We start from the raw sequence: 20,983 nt of genomic DNA on the forward strand, positions 1-20,983 counted from the left end.
TGAACTTCAATGCAAAGTTTTTGTACATAACGTCTCTCTTGGAATATGTCGGGACTTGTTTCCTGGTTTTGTCTGTTGTCCTTGTCCTCCTCCGTGTCCACACGCTGTCTGTCCTCTCTCCAGGTCTCCTTGCTCAGTGAGAGGACGTCGCGTGGCCTCAGGTCCACCTGGAAAGTCGCCTGACGTCCTCCCAGCCGCCTCCTCTATCCGCTGTCACTCATTTCTCCCTTCGTCATCCTGTCTTTCCATACGCTAAACTTCGACTTTCTCTCGTCCAAATTGGAAACCTGGCTTCTATTCATTCCCAGATAAAACGTTCAGTTGGCGGCGAGGCGATAGCATGTAGCGCCTATCAGATCGTAGCGTCCTGCGAGCTGGGGGGCGCGATGTGTCATATTTGTAAACATGATAGCATCAGTCAGGAAATAAGTCTTCTATTCTGGGGTTTAAAACCGATGCTATTCGTGTTTGTGCACTTTTGTTGCACATTATCTCGATCAAATGTTTACAAAGCCATTCTCACAGATCTCATTCAAATATATCGGAGTAGCAACAGTGTGTCAACACATGGAAAAGTCACTTTAACCTCCATGACCCTGTGCTATACTTTGGCCAGTGGTAGAACAAAATATGTTTTTATGTCTTTGGTCCCATTTTAAGTCTTTCTGCATTGCTACTAGCCTCATCCTAGCTAGTGCTAAGCTAGATAGCTGGCCAAAAAATTCCCTTAAAGGGGAATTCAACCCCCCAAAAAAAAATATTTGGACAGTATTTTCTACGCAGCCTAACTGGTCTAAATATGGCATTCTGGTTAATGTTGTGTTAGTGGAATATGAGTTAAGCAGCAAAATCCAGCGGCCATTTTGCCACTTTCTGTCGATTGAAGGTGACATCAACAAGGTAACAACCAATCACAGCGCAGCTTCAAAAAAAACAGGTGAGCTGTGATTGGTTGTTGCCTGAGCCCTGAGCAACTGTGATGTCATCTTCAGTCGACAGCAAGTGGCAAAATGGCCGCCCCCTGAGATGGATAGAAATGGCTGCATTTTGCTGCATAACTCATATTCCACACATGTAATATTATTTGGAATGTCAAGTTTAGACTCGTGAGGTCGCATTTTAACATATTTTTGTCAGCAAATGTTTAAGGTTGTCTTTTCACTTTAAGAACTATTTCTGAATGTATGTGCACTCCGCAACGTAGCTACGTCAGACGCGGGTGCCATCCAAACAGTTCTCTCGGACGACAATATTCTATGAACGCGCTTTGGCTTGATTGGGAAAGTTCTGATTTGCCATTTTCAAGTCGTCACCCTTTGGTACACAGCCCTAATATACATATATATGCCTATATGTAGTAGTACCTCGATTAGCAATTTAATTCGTTCCATTAGCATGCTTGTGACTCAACCTGCTTGTACATTTTATCAGATCCATTTTCTGCAGTCGTAGTTCAATTAGCATTTGAATAATTGGAAAGCTGCTGGGGTTTCATTACCGTCCAAAGGGATGTCAAAAGCAGTCTGGACTACCTGGATAAGTAGTGAAGGGGAAATCATTAGCTGTCACTTGCAAGCATCGTCCAGTCATGTAAACCGTCATCTTAGTGCGCTATTGATGACTTTTTTTTTTTTCACAAAAGGGTCCGCTTTCCGGTGCCGCTGAGGCTTATCGCACGCAGCTCAGAGCGCCGCAAGCTGACAAGACCCGTGAAGAGAAACGTCTGCGTCGTCCGTGGTGACACTTCCTGATTTATGCTCCCCTCGCTGTGTGACAACACGCGAGTCTTACACCGCCGCCGCCGCCGCCCCTTTTTCTGAACGTAGGCCGCATGATTTATTGCGCCTGTTAAAATGCAAATGAAGCGGCGGCGGGGGGGGGAGACGAGCGTTGTTGTGTGTTTACCAGCCGGTGGGAAACGGAAGCCCCCGCGTACCCGCCGAGGAGAGGAAGACGTCCAATTAGAAATCAATTGAGCGTGTGTTGTTGGGAAATGTATTTGCGGGAAAAGAGAGGTTATCAGTCATCGCGACGCGACCGTAGGCGAGGGTCTCGCGGCCACGTCAACCATTAGCCACCGCAACGCCGGTGCTCTCGCACAGCTGACCTTCCTTAAAGTAGCACTAAGGAACTTTTCAACCTTAATAGAAATATTTTCATAACTCTTCTGATGAAGCATCGACTTAAAACTAGTTGAATGGTACCGTTGCCGTGCACTAAGCAACTTTGCGGAGGATGGTAGGAACACTGCCGCACAAAAAAACTACAACTGTGCTGACTGCTTTATGGCATACGTTACTTCCTCCTTTCCACATTCGTTACAAAGAAGAGACGTCAATTTGAATGTCGATGCACGATTACTGCTTTCATGGCAGAAATTTTGTCTAGTAGACAGAAAAAGAAAAAGAAAAAGGGAAGCTACCCAGATTAAAGGACAGTCAAGGATCAAAAACGACGCAATGCACTTGTCCTCGTGGGAAATGTGGTCCTCCTTCAGGCATAACAATACCGCTTTTGTCCACTGTAAACTGAAAGTTCCTTAGTGTTGCTTTAAAGGCACATCGGAAATTGCATGTAGATGCCACAAAATGGCGGCTAAGGACTGAGAGGATCATAGAACATCAACGCCACGTATCTAGCACGTACATACTCATGAAGCGATTGTGCTCCGTCATTAAATTATTTATCACAAACAAACCACCGTCACATGCGCGGGTGCTAAAACGAGACAAACGACCTCAAGAGTCCATTTTATAGAACAATTTGTATGATCTACTTTTATTTCAAATGAACATGACATGAACCAAAATCTCTTTCTTGTCATATATCTTATATTTTTGTGGGTTTTTTGTGTTAGTTGGCTTCAAGCTAGCATGCTCAATATTTGACAGAATTTCTCATCCCTTGCTTTGGTCGCCGCATTTTCAGGCGCTTCGGGCTCCGGCCTGAGCACGGGCGCCATCGTGGGCATCCTCATCGTGGTCTTCTTCGTGCTGCTGGTGGCCGTGGACGTCACTTGCTACTTCCTCAACAAGTGCGGCCTCCTCATGTGCATCGCCATCAACTTCTGCGGGAAGGCCGGCCCCGGGGCCAAGAGCAAGGACATCGAGGAGGGCAAGGCCGCCTTCACGTGAGTCCGGAAAGCAAAGAAGTCCTCCGACACCCGTTTCAGACACGGCTGATACGCTTGCTCTTGTGTCTTGTCCCAACAGGAAGGATGAATCCAAGGAGCCCATTGTGGAGGTCAGAACGGAGGAAGAGCCAACACAGAACCAGGAGGGAGTCGGACCCACGGAGCCCAATGAGACCACGCCCCTGACGGGACCCGAGTGAGTGGACAGCTTGTCTAAATCAAATCAAAATAAAACTCTAATGCTGGTTGAAATTAGCTCTTCCTGTCTGCCTATTTAGCTATCTGTCCATCAACCTACCTATCTACTAGCTAGCTAGCCAATTTGCCAGTTACCTAGCTAGCGAGCTAGCCTGTTACCAAGCTAGTTGGCCAGTTGACAAGCCAGCTAGCTAGCCGACTTGCTAGCCGGCTAGTTAGCTAGCTATATTGATATACTCAACAGAAGTTAGTTGAGTTTAGTCCAGTTCTCAAAATTATTTTTTACGGACAGACTTATCGCTAGCCAGCGAGCTAGTTAGCTAGTTATAGAGTGTTTTGCATCTTGTGTTAATTAAATCATTAATGTATTAAAAAAGAAGACACATTTCAATCCGGCCTTAAGATTTTCAGTTTTCAGTTACCCTTGGTGTCCAAAGTTAGCTTGACAATTATTTCAACAGACTTAAGTCGCATTGTGTACAAAAAAGCAATGCAAAAAGAGGTGAAATATTTGTCTTATTTGCTTTGATCATTTGTTTTTCATTCATAAATGTTCCAAAATGTGAACTTTCTTCAAAGTTAGGTTAGTTGTGCCTACATTTTGTGGCATAGTTCCAACAAGAATTTTTTTATTTTGTACGAAAGTTAACCCAATTTCATTCATAAAATAAATATTATCTTGATCATTGCTTTTATTCACAAAAATGAAATGCATAAAATAATTTAATTTAAGAAGATTTTGTACAAAAACTAACTAGCTTAAGCATCCTTTTGTAGCACCAAAAACCCTGAAATTATTCTCTCTTTTTTTTTTTCAATTCAGAGATGTTTTTGACCAGCAGTAACCGTCCTCCTCTATGAAGGCTTTATGGTTGTTTTGAAGCTTGTTTTGTGTTGCTAACATTTGGATTGTTTTGATTTTTCTGTTTGACGGCAATACTCAGCCTTAACTCTCCCTCCTCCTCTCACCTCTTTTTTACTTTCTCACCCTCACCTTTCTGCTGACGAAAACGCCCCCCCCACCCCCACACACTTTTACCACCTTCCGAAACAAAAACAGGCCCGCCGCTGCCGACGCCACCCCCCCAGCGGTAAACATTCTCCCCTCCAATGCTACTAATTCAGTCGTGGAGAACTTTAGCGCGGCGCAGAACAGTCCGGCTCAAGCCCCCATCCCCGCCAAAGACCACCCCCCAAAAAGCAGCCCCACCGCAGGGTCGGGCGCAGTCGAAAGCCAGCCCGATGTCGGCCCGCTGGTCGACCTGAGCGACGCCCCTAAAGCCGACCCCGTCAAAGAGCCAGTCAGGGCCAACGGCGAGGGGCCGCAGAAGCAACGCGAGGGCCCCGAGAGACCCCCAAGTCCAGTAGACGGCCCAACTGAGGACGCACCTCACGCCATCACGCACCCCCAAAATGAGTATGAACGTCCGCACTTGCACATTTGCTCTGCTGCGCTGTTTGCATCCCAGCACCTCAAAAAAAAAAAAAAGGAAAATTCATCCCAATTATAATAAGGGTGCAGAATTTTGTCTGATTGTGGACAAAAAGTCATGAATAGGCTTTAATTAGTTGAAGTATTTCAAATTCTGATTCCACTTCACCATTCAAGTCAACATCCTTTATTGGCGCCAGTTTTTAAGATCATTTAGTACATTTTAAAAGTCTAAATACAGTATTTTGATAATTTGCTTTAGTTAGAAGAATGTTTAAAAAAAAAATTACAGTAAATTTTATTTTTATTATTAAGGATTTTAGAATATGTTTTCGCAAATGTAATGGTCTTTAATCGGTAAAATAAAAAGTTTTTTTTTTTTTATCCACATGATTTTGGTGCTTCATTTCCTCTTTTTTTTTCCCAGAATTTTTGGGAAATAAAATTTCACATTTCACAATTTTTCCCGTCTTTAGATGAAGTTTTGAGAGAGTTGTACTCATTTTGTGAGTTTTGTACATAAACAAAGAAGAGACATTTATTTTTTTTCTAAATTATTACTTTAGTTGATTTTTTAAATTAGTGAATCTTCCAGAAAAGTTGTTTTTGATCCAAGCTCAAGCTCACCTTTGCTTGGCTTTGTAACCTAGCCTTAGTCAGGTTTAGTAAAAAAATAAAATTTAAAAAAAAAGGTAAATAAAAAATATTTTGAGCCACCCTCATTTTTCATGATAATTTAGTCAGATTAGTACAAAAAGTAATTCAAAAATGTAGATTTAGGATATTTGCTTATTTGTAGACTTTTCCTTTAATATTGTTTTGTGAGATAAACAACGGGATGCTAGCAGTGTAGCAGCGTCATCATCTCACCACCTCACTGGCTATCTCCACTCCGCAACGTGTTTGTGTCAACGTCATCAAGTAACCCGCCGCAGTTTCACGTCAACCTTTTGCTTGCAATTGATAACCAGCAGCACTTCCTGCCTTCATCCTTTTCGTTTCTCGCTAACCTTCCGCAGACGTGTTCTGGTTTGACTTCAGTTTGAATGCATGCATTTATCGTATTTATATTTGCTGTTTATTTATTTGCATTTATTGTTTTATTTATTTCATCTCAATCAACCACATTTATAACATGATGACATTTTGTTATATTTAAGTTGAATTTTTAACTTGGAATGCTAACCTACCCTAATGCAGTAGTCTAATTAGAATGACAGAAAGTATTTATATGAATAACATTTTTAACCTATAAATATAAAACAATAAAATGAGTAATAGTGTATCCACTGTATCGTAGTTCAACTAATAGTTGTAAATCTTCAAAAACTGGTCAGAAACCAGTTTTCATTGAAATATCAGAAAATACCTTTGATCGACTCAATCGTAAAACTTAACTCTTTGACTGCCAAGCGTTTTCAGAAAAGGGATGCCGTGGGTGCCAGCCGATTTAAGCATATGGACTGATCTTTCAAGGTCCACAGAAAATTATGTGTTTGGACTATGGAAACACACATACTACCAAATGAAAGATTGGACTCGCATCTTTCATCAGAAAAAAAGAGTTTGTTTCTACCTTCTTCCGTTTTTCAGTAATCAACAATAGAAAATGGTTAGTTTCACCTCTGTTTTGAAAAAAACGTCTTTTAACGTCTTTGGCACTCCTCCATAGGATTTTACTAAACGTTATTTAACGTTTTTGGCAGTCAAAGAGTTAACATGTCGCTGCCATTTTCTACTAAGGCTTACCCTCAAAAGGCAAAAATAGACAAAATAAAACTCTATTGATTTTCGGCCCATTTTCATCCGTGTTTTCAATCTTATCGTTCAGCATATTTATCTTTGCTATGCCTCAAAGTTTCTCGATATTTTTCGTCATGTGTATTGTTGTATATCATCGCTGCTATGTGAAAAACACTTATGTCCATTTTTTTCTTTTTTTTTCTAGGTTTTTGTGATGTCTGCATTCATTTCATCCCCAAAAAAATAACAATAAAAAATTTAAAAGAAACATAAAAATTGAAATAATAAAAATAAAATAACAAATAAATAGACATAAGTATCGTTTTTTTTTTCTTTTGAGGTTTTCATCCCCAAAACATAATTATAAAAAAAAAAGGGGGGGGTAAATGGACAAAAGTGTTTTTCACATAGCAGCGGCGATGTGTTAAAATTGGAATTACACTTTGATTTGGATGAGTATTCATCAGAAGGTCTTCATTCCCTGCTACCAGTAAAAAGGAATATTTGACGTTTGTGGCCGTCAGTGGCAGTCAACGAGTTAAAAATGACGAAAAAGTCCAAACATATATCGAATGAAAGCAGCCAGCGCCTTTATTTAATTTAAAAAGCCTCCTTATATTTTTAGATCCCTTTCAAGCTATTTTGGAGGCACATTATTCCCAACAGAGAATGCCGACCTCAATTTTTTTTTCCTTCCCTTCTAATCTGACAGAATTCCGCGTCAGCTGTTATTTTCAGCTTTTCTCCGACAACAACGGCGTTAACGGCGTCTCGACCCAGACGGCCCCGCTAATCCTCTTGTGTGTGTGCGTGTACTTTGCATTGTAGGTCAGCTTTTTTTTTTTTTTTCCTCCCGCTTACATTGTGTCTCCCGCGTCTTCATTTGCACGCCGGCCGTCGTCCCGCCCGCGACACGCTCGTACGCTGTCATTCCGATGCATGGCCCCGCCATCGGCAGGGGGTTGATCCCATTATGTGTGAAACACGCTTCCAGAAAGGAGTGCGAGGGGGCGGGGGGGCAAGCAATTTTCCCTTAAAAAGCCTGGTACGAAAGCTAACAGAAGCCTCCCTTGTGTTCCGTCCCCGGCAGCGGGAAGACCGTCAAGGACGACGTCAAGACGGAGGCCAACAACACCGCAGCCGAGGTGAAGACGGTCCCTAACGAGGCGCCCCAGACCAACGGCAACGAGAGCAAAGCGTAATCGGCGAGATGGAGGGGGTCGGGGGGTTGTTTTTTTTGGGGGGGTTTTAGGGTCACAATCACTGAAACCTCGACATCATTTTCACACGGCGGGCCCGCCATCCCAAACGGAAGGAAGGAAAACGGAAAGCAGGAATGAAACGGGGTGTCTTGCCTTTTGCTGTCTTTGGACCAACAAAATGCAAAGACTTTGATGCACATGCCTTTAGGTTGTTTTTGGAAAAAAATAAAATAAAATTCTACTCAACTGCCCTGCGCTGAAACCGTAAAATATTGTAAAATTAAAAAAAAAAATACCGGAGTCAAAATATCATTTTACAGGTTGTAATAAAGTGAGGGAAAAAGTCATAATGTTACGTTAAAAAAACTGTCAAGAAGATACGTCATCATTTTACAAGAAAAATGTCACCGTTTTACTAAAGTAAAGCTGTAATATCGCAATCAATAAGCCATATTACAAGACAATAGTTCATTAATTAATAATCGTTTACGAAATGTAACGCTAGCTATTTTTTTTTGGTGGGAAAAACTATGAGAATACAGTTCTTATGGGGAAAAAAAAGATCGCAAGACATTGTGGAAGATGTCGTACATAACACTAAATTTGTAATAAATACGCCGGCTTTTAAAAATGTTTTAAAGGGGGAAAAAATATGATTTACGAGAATTAAAGGGTTAATATTACGTTGATATCACAGTGAGTAAGTAAAAAAAAAAATGCAATTTCACAAAAATGTTACGTATCTAAAGTAAAGACAAAAAATTATTGTAGAAGGAAAATCTCAAAAAAAAAAAATAATTTATGAGAATAAATGTTTCATACCACAAGATACAACAGATGACATTTTGCATGAAAAATATAAAAAATCGTCATCTAAGAATTGTTAGGGGAATTAAAAAAGCTTTTAAGTTGACAAAAAAAAAGTCATAATACTAACAATAAAATTGTAATTTCCCCAAAAATGTCATCATTTTAACATTGACGTTTGTCCGGAAAAAGTTTTTCAGGAACAGTCCAATTTGATGAAACTCGTGTATTTTGCAAGAAACGATGCAATATGACATGGAAATTTCAGGGGGGGGGGGGGGGAGTGATACTTTTTTGTGTGAAAAGTCACCATTTTACAAGATTAAATTTCAGTATCACATGAATAAGGATGACAAAGTGTCATTTTGTATATTTCAAATAAAAAAAAGAGAAATTGAGAACAAATATGGAATATGAAAGAACAATTTTACATTAAAAAAAAAAAGTTTAAATATGAGGCGAAAAAGGCAAATTTACAAAAAAAAAAATCAGTAGTCTTGGATTTGGTACGAAAACAAATATTTTTGTCCTTTTAGTTTTTCAAACCTTTTGCGTGGATGCAACGCAGCAATTTTTCTTGCAACGTCGCCGTAACATTGTGACTTTCTCCTCCAGCTATGTTGCGTTTCTTACTATTTGATTTTTCTTTTCTGCGCGGCCATGCCAGGCTCCTCCGCACCATCACAAACACAAACTCGACTGGATATTATTCGACTGTGTTGGACTGTAGCTTTATTTCACACATAACTGCCTTCACGTAAAAAAAAAAAAAAAAAAAAAAAAACGTTTTGCCGTATTCACGCCATTCGTGTGACTTGGGATTGTGGCTCTTAATTGCCCATTTGTTGTTGTGTTGATGAATTCATGTGCAGACATTATTGCCTATTTAGCTTCTTTTTTTTTTTTTTAAGTGTTTGTTTGCCGGCGTTAGTCATTAGAGCGTTAGCATGCCTGTCGTTTTTGGTTTGTGTTTTTTTCTCGCAAAGTTACTGTATTTCTGTACATGTTGCTGTCATTGGGTTCTTATTGTGATCATGTTGTTATTGTATGATTTTTTTTTTTTTCCCAAGGATTCCGATAAAGTATGATTCTATTGTAAAATGATGATGTTCACATGATGAGAAAAAGAAGGCCATACAAAAAGGGACTTTTGGAGTTCATGTAGCCTGACAAAAAAAAATGGTGGAAACCTGCGTTGATTATAATGTACGGCGTTCATATTCAAATGACATCAAATTTGCAAAGTTCGGGTTTTACTGTGACGTGTTTTTTGCCTAAATCTTTTACAATGGCACTCGCGGGTCAGTTTCTGACGTTGAATTTTTACGACAAAGTTTGTTTTCGTTTTTGTCGTCATCCGGTTCCATATGATGACGCTCGCCTTTCTGTTTCCGATGTTGGATTTTTACGTCATTTTTCCCGCTTTCTTTTTTTTCGTCATCGGGTTCCGTATGATGACGCTCGCCTTTCTGCTTCCGATGTTGGATTTTTCCGACAAATTTTTTTTTGTGGTTGTTTTTATTTGGTTCAGTATGATGACACTCGCCTTTCTGTTTCTCATGTTGGGATTTTTTACAACTTTTTTTTTTTTTTGGTCGCAAGCAGGTTCCAAACTTGGATTTGTTTCAGTTATTTCTTCTGACCCGTCTCACTAACTTCGGGAAACCAAACCGTTGTTTTGCTGTTGTTTATCTACGTGCCTGCAGTGACGTAAAATGTCATAAGAATTATCTTCGCATACAATGTGTTCATTTCAAAAGCCACAAATATTTTTGGGGGGGTTTAAAACCACTTTGTAGATTATCTGTTAAAACACATTTATTTTAAAATTAGCGCTAACACTACAAATGTTGACAAAACTTGTAAATTGCTCTCTGCGTGTTTGTTGTCATTTTAACGAATTGCGTTTAGTCATTAAAAACTATTTATTGAATATAAACAAATGCTAGCTAGCATAATTTTCAACAAACGCACAAAAATTTAAAAAAAATAAAAGTTTGAGATGTGGTTTTGGTAAGCCGGAAACAAAATGCAAAATTTGTAAATTTGCTGAAAACTTTGTTTGTCAGCAATCCCTGTTAGCTTAGCCACACTATTAAAGAGGCTACTGAGCCTAACGCGATTTTCCGCCCCACACACATTTGGCCTTGTAAAAAAACGTTTTTTGTTTTTTTTTTTTGTAAATGAGTGTGAGCTGGTTGTTGTTTGTTTGTTTTTGTACAGAGTTGCTCTTTCTCTTAAGACTGCAACTGTGAATATGCGAGTTGTGCTTTTAAGCCCCTCCCCCGCCTTCACAGGATTAGCAATGTTAGCATACGTACACACTCGTAGACGTGAGCAAACTGGAAACGACACAGTGCCTTTTGAATACGACCACAGTTGCGCGCATTCCCATTTCTTCACATCTTTTATGCTTGTGTTTGGTTTATTTAATATTTGTTGAGGTTATTATAATATTCCAGAATAGATGCATCTTGTATATGTGATGGGTTCTTGACACTGTCCTCCGTGGAAGGAGATTTTTTTTTTTTAGTTCCATCCATCCATTTATTATTACATTAAAACACGTTAACCGAAATAAATTACAATTTTAAAAGCACCTGTATGAGTAAGACGAGCTTTCGGACCCGGCCATTATTCAACATATTTTTTCCTGAACTACAAATGCATTATCGGGTCAACTTTGTGAATCTGAACAGGACCAAGATGCTTTGCTACTTTCTGCTCAGGTCTCATTTTCATTTTTTTGTTTTGAAATCATCTCCACTTTAGTCCTGCAGAGGCCGGCATGAAAAAGCAAAGTCGAGAGCAATATTATTGTTATTATTATTATTATTATTATTATTATTATTATTATTATAATAGTTGCAGCCAGGCTTCGCTGGTGTGTTTGTATTCAGCATCTTGGTTACGGCCAAGCCTCGTGTCATTTGTTCCCCGAGTGTCTCGTTTGTTTTCGCTTCACATAAGCTCTGAAATGTCATTGAAGGAAATAAAAAGAAAATGAAGAAGACAAAAAAAAACATATGGAGGATTCTTATTGCAAATGATGCTTTTTTTCTACCCAGTATTTTTCTTCGCGCAGCATTTTGTTTTTCATTAATGCTACAACTTTATTCATTTTATATATATATATATATGTTGATTCCCCCACACCCGCTGTGGTAGCAATTTCACAATACAAAAGTAAAAGCAACTGACAAATGTTTCTCCATATACCAACAGCATCTCTGCCTCTCTGAGTAGCAGAATATACATATTTTGTTGCAATAGTAAATTATTTTTAAGATCATTTCATTTTTAATTAGGTACATTTCATTCCTTGTAATTTAATAATAATTTAATCGCATATTTTATGTATTCACAGAATTAATTTAATTATGAAGAACAATATTTTTTTTCAACAGGGAAAGCGAATAAATATATAATATAATATACAACTTTTATTTATCGGATTGAATTGAATCAATTAAATTCAATGTCATTTACACATGCTGACGTTTTTTGGTGGAAATGTTTTTATTTATTTATTTTTTAATGGCAAAATAACTTTTATGTGTGTAGGCAAAATAAAGGCAATATACTTGTTGTGTAAAGATGCATGGTGACCACCAGGTGGCAGCAGATTCCCAATTTCCCCCAAACAGAACACGTTTTAATTCAATAACGAAATCTTTTTTTTTTTTTAGATAAATAAATAAACGCTATGCATCCGAAATGAATATGCTATAAATTCATACAAGCTTCACACAATTGTATTGTGTTCTTGCCAAATCTAAACAATTTGAACGCATGAGTGTATGACGTGTGGTCTGAAGATGGGCTTTTTTTTTTTTTTTTTTTTTTTTAAGATGTAATTCCCGAGTTTTTCCAAAAGATGGCAGACTAAATCAGTCTAACGCAAGTGGACGTGCACATGCTCCATGTGTGATATGCTCTGTATTAAATAAATATATAAAGAAAGGAAATTAAGCGTAACATGTACATACTACAGTACTACACAGACTACCCACTTTATATATATATATATATATATATATATATATATATATATATATATATATATATATATATATATATATATATATATATATATATATATATTTATTTATTTATTTATTTATTTAAAAATAATTATTATTTTTATTAGATTTAAGCTTCTGTGTCAGTGGCGTCCTGTCTTGAGACCTGGTGAAAAGTAATCAGATTTCGGTTGGATTCCTTCTTCCCTTTCTTGTCCTTATTTGCCTTTAACCTCTGCACACAGCAGATTAGAGGGGTCCTTTACAAAGCCCTCCCCCAAACTGGCCTAAACAATGGTCCAGTGTGGTCCAAGACTGATCCGTGCAGATAATGTGACCGCCTGCTTTGGGTTTTTCTACCTGTCGGACCCGAGGTGTTTCAGGAGACTTTTTTTTTTTTTTTTTTTTTTTTGTTCCTCTGAGGCTACGATGCATTTATGACAACAAAATATGATGCAACCATTGGTAAGATGTTGTTTTGTTGTAGCCTGTGATGAAGAATTCTTCTGCAGTTCCGGGGCCTGTTGACCATGTGGAGGCCTGGAACATGACTTGGCCTCTGCAAAAAAAAAAGTTCAATCAAAAGCAGGTTTCCAAGCTATCAGTGAGCCCAAATGGGCAAAATAAATGTTCTTTGTTGTTGCATAATAAAGAGAAAAAATACTGCGGTTCATAAACGTATGCTTTTGTGTATTTCTTAAATTGCTTTTTTAATGACAACATTCTTCTGGGTATTTTATTTGTATTTATTTTTCATATTATTTGTTCATCTCGTCAATGAAATTTGTTCATTATTTACTTTTTATTACGTTTTGTTTGTAATGCATGCATGCATTTTTAATCTATTTATTCTAGTTTATTCAAAGTCTGATATCAAAATTCGATTTAGTGTATTAATTTATGCTTACCTTTTTTAAAATATTTTTTTCATTCATTCATGTATTTATTTTTTCATCCATTTTTTTTTAGCTTTTTTATTTTCATTGGTATTAAAGGTCTGACTTGAGAAATGTTTTGTTTTACTGTATGTATTCATAGTCTTTTTTTTGTTTCTTCATTTTTAAGAATGTATTTATATTATGTATGACTAAATGTATTTATTTATTCATTGATGTTTTTTATTTTTTATTTTTTTTATTTACATTCTGGTTACAGCTTCTTTTTTTTTAATAATTTTATGATTTTTCTGTCTTTTTTCCTATTGTAAAGAGAACATATTTAAATTGCTTATTCATTTTTCTGTACATTGTATAATTATCTTTTTGTATTATTATTATTATTTAAGGTTTGATAATCCACGTTCATACACACAATGTTTCGGAGGTTGTTGTTTTTTCTCTTTTATTTATTTTTTTTTTTTTTTGAGAGGAACCAGTTGAGGTGGCTCGGGCATTTGGTTCGGATGCCTCCTGGACGCCTCCCTGGGGAGGTGTTCCGGGCATGTCCTACCGGCAGGAGGCCCCGGGGACGACCCAGGACACGCTGGAGAGACTATGTCTCTCGGCTGTCCTGGGAACGCCTTGGGGTCCCGTCGGATGAGCTGGCTGAAGTGGCTGGGGAGAGGGAAGTCTGGGCTTCCCTGCTAAAGCTGCTGCCCCGCGACCCGACTCCGGATAAGCGGAAGAAGACGGACGGACGGACGGACGGACGGACGGTTGTTGTTTTTTAATCAGGCACGTGAAGGTGCACAATTTGTTGTTGAAGCCCATCAGACCTTGGCGGAGGTCTGCGCTTTTTCCCGAATGCCCGCCGAGGATTTCATCAAAAGTGAAGTGTCGGACAAATGAGTGGCTTTCATCAAGCCTTTGGACTCCATAGAAACAAATGCACTGCATTATGACGATTATTCTCATTGTTGGTTGATGTTATCCCGCAAAGCAGATGATGAGCATCTTTGAAGACTCGTTGGCATCACATGACTCAGCAAGACCACAAACATGATTATGTCAATAAACATCAACAATAAAAAAAAAAAGGGGGGGCGCAAAACCTCCCGAAGTGAATTTAATGGATACGATCTGCTCCCAACGACAGCTGCAGTCCACTCGGAATTTGACAAAGCAGATTTTAGTTTAGAGTTTATTTGATTGTTCTCCAGGCTGCTTCTGTCTTCTTCTTTATTCAAGCGGCCAAACATTCCTTTGCGGAACACTGCGATTTTTCACAACATATGCCAGCCGTCGTCAAAACACACACATGCACACATTACGTTTGAGAATAAAAGACATGTTTGTAATCCAAATTAGCATCTACAGGATGTTTTGTTTACAACAAGCAGCAACAACACATCGAGGCAGACCATATAACAGTAATTGCAATCATACATTCCTTATCCTTTGCAAAGAACGAAGATTAGTGTTGTACTGATGATCTCGGAGACACGTCCGGTTAGCTTAGTGTTAACACACAACGCTAATTGCCAAAGAAGGGCTAGCAAATATCAGTGTTGCGGTGTTCTAACCCTTAAAGCAGCAGCTACGATATGCGCATCATTTTTTAGTTCGGCAGAAAAAAAAGACTAAACGAGTCATTTACAGTGTGTCGACATCTGTATTATTTTGCCCTCAAGTGGACAAGAAGTTGTTGTTTTTTTCAGGTGCCTGTAAAAGGCCGCATTTTATCTTCTTTTTTTAAAATCAGTTTTTACCCAGAAGAATTCATGTCGGCTATTTTCCATCTTTGGAGGTCGGATCAGAAGCCAATTTTAAACTGTTTTTCCCCCACCATTTTTATCTGTGACTGTACAGTAAACCCACTTCCAGTTCCAGTGGTCATGCAAATTTTTTTTTAATATATTTTTTTAATTAGAGTTGGCAAATCCAAGCCCAGAAAGTAAAAACCCTGACACAGTTTGCTTTAGGCCCCCGATAGCTAGCTGCCTAGCGGGAAAATGAGTACCATGGGAGCTAGGTATAGTTATAGTCATAGAGCCACAGTTTGGCTTTAGCCCCTGATGCTAGCTAGCTAGCTCCCTCGTATGTAAACGAGCACCACTTAGCTAGCTATGGAGCTAGCTAGCTAGATAGCACCTGGGGCTGCCACCTCTGTTTTTAATCATGTTAATAACTCGATCTTGTTTTGCGTTCCCTATATTGGTTGTAATTCTATGGTCAACCACCAGGTGGAGGCACACTATTTAGTTTGACAGTGTAAATTTAATAGAAGAAGAATGAAAACAGTCTCAGGTTCATTTTCAGATGGCCAACTTTTTCCTTTCTGCTCTGTATGAACGGCATCAACTTGGAAGCGTACAACATTAACCAGCAATTTGTCAGGTAGTGTCGGAAATATCGACGTACTGCTTGTTGCTCCATGCCGCTAGTTTTCTTCACCTGATGCTCCGTTGGAACTTTTTCCAACCGAGATTTGATGCTACTTTGGGTTTTTGATGGTAGAAAAAGAAGGGTAGGGCGCGGTATCCTTCAAAGAAATAACTTTGCACGTCACTTCTTAAGCGGGAACAAAAAAAAGCGTTAAATGAAAAGCCTGGACTCACAGCTTGCGGCCGCAGCTGCCGGCATTGTTGCCCACCGGGCCGTCCTGGCCCGACAACACACAGGAGAACGCAGGGCGGCCGAGCATGTCCGCACGGCAGGTAAACAGCATCAAACAGCCGCAATTACCACCAAACACCTTTTCCCAACACCATCTGAAGGTGAGGTGTTTATTTTCTGCTGATGTTTTGTTGTTGTTCCAGACGTTGTCGGGCCCGAGTTTTTCCTCAGATCACTTCAAGCATCTCGGATGAATAAGCCGCGGGCGACAAGACGCTTGATTGCGTGCCGCGCTTTAATGAAGATCACACATTGTCTGAAAGGCACTGCGGGCTATTGATCATCAAGCGAGGTGAGAATCAAAAAGAAAACACGAGAGAAGCTACTTATGAAAACGTACACAAACTCCAACGGCGTCTATGGCTGCAATGTTCTCGAACGTACAATATTCCCATCTGCCTAATAACTGATCATTCATCCGGATCAACACAAATTAGATTGCTGCTAGACGTTAACGTGTGGTTAAATGTCAGCATTTATTGAAGGAGTACCCCAGGGGACTATTCTAGAGCCACTACACATCATCATTTCAAGTTTGAAAGGAGGCGTGTCGGCAGTGGGTCCCTCGCTGCTTCACGGTTCACTTATTGTGGATTCACTCGAGCGCGGATTTTTATTTGGGTCCATAACATAATAAGTCAATCGCGACATACACATTATTTGTAATATTTTGATGAAAAAAAAGCATTGATATTCGCACTCATGTTGCTTCGCTCGCAAACCAAAAGTACGGTTAGCGATAATACTTTGAAACATAAATAAAATTAGTAATTATTATAAGTGTCAAAATTAGTGCATTCATTTTGATTTACTTTGAAGTTCCTTTAACGCCACAAATTTTTTAAACGCGCGATTAATAATGGCCGCTCCCTACTTGGAAAGCCTGCACTGTGGGAATTCCAGTCGCAACAAAGCAGACACGTTCACGTTAAAATTTAGCAATAATAAATTTAATAATAATGCATATATTTGTGGACACTGGGGTCAAGTTGTATTTTAAAATTTTAAAAATGTGCAGAATTTTACAAGTTAGTTCATGTCAAAGATTAGATAGCTCTTAAAGGATCTATGTGCAGTTTGGCTGTTTTTTTTTACTCGTGACTGCCACCTCTGGCCGAAAGCGTAACTGCAGCATCTGTGTTAGGCTCGTTCATGGTGGGCGTGTGCGTGCGAGTGCACGCATGATCGTAAAGCGACAGCCACAGTTGACAAGCGAAGACATGACTTTAAATGAGGTAAGAAAAACTCCGCCCCTCCCCTCGCCAAACAAACTGTGGAGTGTGCAAGTCCGCACACTCTACCATAAAGGGAAGATAAAAGCTGATCGCAGTCAGAGTAAAAGAGTCAGGGCTCTTCATACTCATCTAGGCATTGGTGGAGCATGCATGATGTAGAGAAAGCTTTAATATTACCCTTTTAAACGGCAAAATGCACCTTTTTATATGAAAAGAAAAATGCACTGATCTGTCACCACGAGTCTTACAAATGCAATTATGCCATCTAGTGGCAGAAAAATGACCAACACAGATCAATATCGCACTCGTTTATCTTTGTAATTTTAACTCAATTTTATGAATTATTATGAAATTACTTCATCAATGACTATAAGATGCAGCCATATTTCTATTAGATTATTTTTTTTCTCCTTTTATGTTAAGAAGAGTCAACTATTGAAGTCATGTGATTAATTTCGATAAAAAAAATGTAATTGCCTGACACCCCTAGTAACTATCCATCTAAACAATTAGTAATCCTTTTTTTATGGCAAAGAAATATTTTTAACCTTAGTATTTAACCAATTTTTAAAAAAATATATATAAATATATCGGGGCAGGTGTGTAACGTATCACCCACGAAACGTCAACACTATATTATAATGTAAATTGACAACTCTTAAAAAAAAAAAACACTCCGACTAGTTGTAGTGTTGATGTTTTGTGTAAGCTACAGTAGCTGTTTGATGCTAGCGAGAGAAAGCGACGTGCTAACGGATTAGCCGCCAGCGGTCATCCTGCGGCGAGCGGGCCTTGTTGTTCCTGGGAAGACTGTAAGGTGATTACCGCGCGGCGCTTTGCCACCGCTCGACTGCCTCCGCACTATGGACACAAGAAGCCGGCGGCCGCCTCGGACTTGCTAAATGCGTTCCTTTGATGTGAACGTAACGCTAGTTGGGAAATTGCAAGTCGGAAGAGCGTATACGTTCAAGTAACAAAAGTCGAAAGGAAATAGACAGAAGAGGACGCCGCGAGTTTTGCTCATTCCGCTCCACTGGCTTGCTTCTTTTTGTGTGTGGCAGGAGGTGAAGTGGATCTTTTCTTCACGCCGGATGAAAGGCAGCTGAAGCACAGTAACACTTCAGATGGCTACGCTCCAATTTTTGCTTTTCTTTTCTTCTTCTTTTTTTAAGTCCTGATTTAGCTTCCGAAAAAGGTTTCATTCACCAGTTGCTTTTAACATCTTCCGATCGTGGGCTTATTTGTGGGAATCGGTCATCTGATAGCTGATCCATTATTCGTATTATTCATCATAAATGTGTACCTGATGAAATGTATTTACAATGTTTAATGTATTTGTTCATTTACAGCTGTTTTTATTCATTTCATTTAAATTTGTGTCTTTTTTTTTTGGTTTGTTTGTCCATCGAGTCAGTCAATCCGTCCATCCAGTGAATCTGTTTATTTAGTTACTTTGTGAGTTAGTTAGTTTGTTAGCTTGTTCATTCGGTTGGTTTCATTTGTCTATTTGTCCAGTTAATTACTAAATTAGCTTGTTTATTCATCTAGTTTATTTGCTACTTTTTCCATTTAATTAGTTATTTCGTTAGTTCATTTTGTCCTTTCATCCAATTATTTATTTAGTCATTAATTTGTTAGTTAGTCTGATTGTCCAGTTACTTTGTTCGTCCATTTGTCCAGCAAGTTAGTTAGTTAGTTAGTGTACATACTTAGTTCGTTCATTTGTTTGTACAGTTACTTTAGTTATTAATTTAGTTTGTTCATCTAGTTATTGAGTTATTATATTTGTACGGCCATTTGTTCAGTTTCTTAATTAGATACTTAGTTACTTTGTTCATGTAATTAGTTATTTCATTTGTTCATTTGTCTGCCATTTGTCAGCCAGGACAGTTTAATCTTTTATATTTAATACAGAGCTGTGAAGTCATTTCCTTCCCAGTGCTTTCTCTTGTTTGCTTTTAGTAGCTTTTCTGGTGCGTGTACGGGGCAGCCCCAACAAATTCTGCCTAGCAACAAGTGGCAGCACAGACAAATCACATGACTAGGAAGTAAATAATGTTTTACTTTTTCAAAATACTGCAGTTTAATTCTTAAGTTAGCTCTTTTCTTGTATTTTGATTTTAAAAAATCATATATATATTTTTTACATTTAATTGAACAAATTTCCTTTTATAAGTTGACCACTTCTCTCTATTATGACTCAATGTCCTGGAAATTACTTTTTGGATGTTGAATTTTGATCCCACTTGATAAAAAACACAATTGCATTGAAAAAAAATCAGCAAATAGCACATTTTCTCTTTTTTATTTTATTTTTTTGGTGCATCCCACCCGCTCCGTCAGCGCCCCATCTCACCTTCGAGGCCTTCCCTGACTCATTACGGCGACGGCAGATTAATTCCAGTACGGAGGCGGCGCACTAAACGGCGCCTATCTGTGGGGGCTTTTTTTGCCTCTTCCGACGTGTCCATGCAATCTCCCGAGCGGGGAAAGAGGCTATTAGGCGGCGCTTCAAGAAAAGGATGGAGCGAATCAAAGCCGGCGAAATTGAACACAGGTAGACAAATACGCTCGCACTGGAGCCAAATGGAGGAGCTTTGAAGAGCTCATCTGTTTTTTTTCGTTTTGTTTTTACATGTCAGTTAGATAGTCAGTTAAGCATTTGATGCTTCACATCTTATTAGGGAGAAAAGTGAGAATTTAGTATTTCAATTTAAAAAGCAAAATTTAAAACAATACTACATCTACAAGCTTATGAGTACAATATTTTTAAGCGCTGCTACGCGACAAAAGCAAGGCAGAAAATTCCTTTTCTGTGACTGCTTAATGTCTGTAAATGATTGTTTTGGGAGCACATGGTCTCCCTAAGTAACGCATGTCAAGTAGCCATTGTGGACTTTGTGTCTTGAGGATTCTGTGAAAGTCCTTGGAGTGTCCCAAACATCTTATCGGATCAACTTTCCATCTGATAGGAATAATGAATGTGGCTCCCCAAAGCCCCAATGTCCGCAGGTTTATTCAAAAGGAGACGGTCCAAATATTAAGAACAGCAATGATATCAACTGCAAAAATACAAACACAATGTACAGTATTGTAATAATAATATTAAAATCAGTCTTTACTACATTAAGGAAGTAGGTTTTTTTTCCCCCCATTCAAAAACCCTTAGCTAGCCTCGTTAGCTTAGCTTGATAGTAACCAATGTCAGGAAGATAATATTAATTTGCAATTAGCGCTAACTGCAGCATAGACTTTACATTTACTAAAGTTAGACCAGGGGTGTCAAACTCATATTAGCTCAAGGGCCACATGGAGGAAAATATATTACCAAGCGGCCCGGATCGGTAAAATCATGGTATATAAGTGAAAAACAATTGTCAATTATACGCAGATATTCGCTATTTGTGGGTTACATTACGGGGCTCAACTGTTCTAAAAAAATAACACAAATGCAAATGTCGCGCAGCAACACTTGCCTGTATGAGTTCCGGACGTGTTGATTGCTACCCGTTTTGCATATGTATTGTTCCCAGAATGCGTTGCATGGCAAAGTTAATGAAGTTATAAGGACGTTAATCCTTGTCGTATGTATTTATGTTAGCAGTAATTTAATTTGTGTCGTATTTAACACGTTGGTCTATGATTAAATTAAATTCA

At 38.7% G+C, this 20,983-nt stretch overlaps 1 protein-coding gene and 1 long non-coding RNA gene across 9 annotated transcripts in view; both read left to right on the plus strand.

Annotated features, from left to right (window-relative positions):
• Positions 1-7,724, plus strand: part of ncam1a (neural cell adhesion molecule 1a) — a 252,964-nt gene extending 245,240 nt beyond the window's left edge. For 6 of the 8 annotated variants that reach the window (XM_077546414.1, XM_077546413.1, XM_077546415.1 and 3 more), the window contains 4 exons: positions 2,929-3,130; positions 3,213-3,329; positions 4,392-4,748; positions 7,597-7,708. In XM_077546414.1, the coding sequence (XP_077402540.1) occupies positions 2,929-3,130; positions 3,213-3,329; positions 4,392-4,748; positions 7,597-7,708 (788 nt within the window). Of the gene's footprint in view, positions 1-2,928; positions 3,131-3,212; positions 3,330-4,391; positions 4,749-7,596 lie in introns of all 8 variants that reach the window. The other 2 variants (XM_077546420.1, XM_077546421.1) reach the window with 1 other exon arrangement.
• Positions 7,725-15,721: 7,997 nt separating this feature from the next.
• LOC144036555 (uncharacterized) lies at positions 15,722-19,545 on the plus strand. Its single transcript, XR_013288666.1, has 3 exons — positions 15,722-16,132; positions 16,235-16,383; positions 18,388-19,545. It is a non-coding gene; the product is annotated as an uncharacterized LOC144036555 (long non-coding RNA).
• Positions 19,546-20,983: the final 1,438 nt, after the last annotated feature.

This window comes from Vanacampus margaritifer, chromosome 16 (genome assembly GCF_051991255.1).
Source record: "Vanacampus margaritifer isolate UIUO_Vmar chromosome 16, RoL_Vmar_1.0, whole genome shotgun sequence".
Classification (NCBI taxonomy): domain Eukaryota; kingdom Metazoa; phylum Chordata; class Actinopteri; order Syngnathiformes; family Syngnathidae; genus Vanacampus; species Vanacampus margaritifer.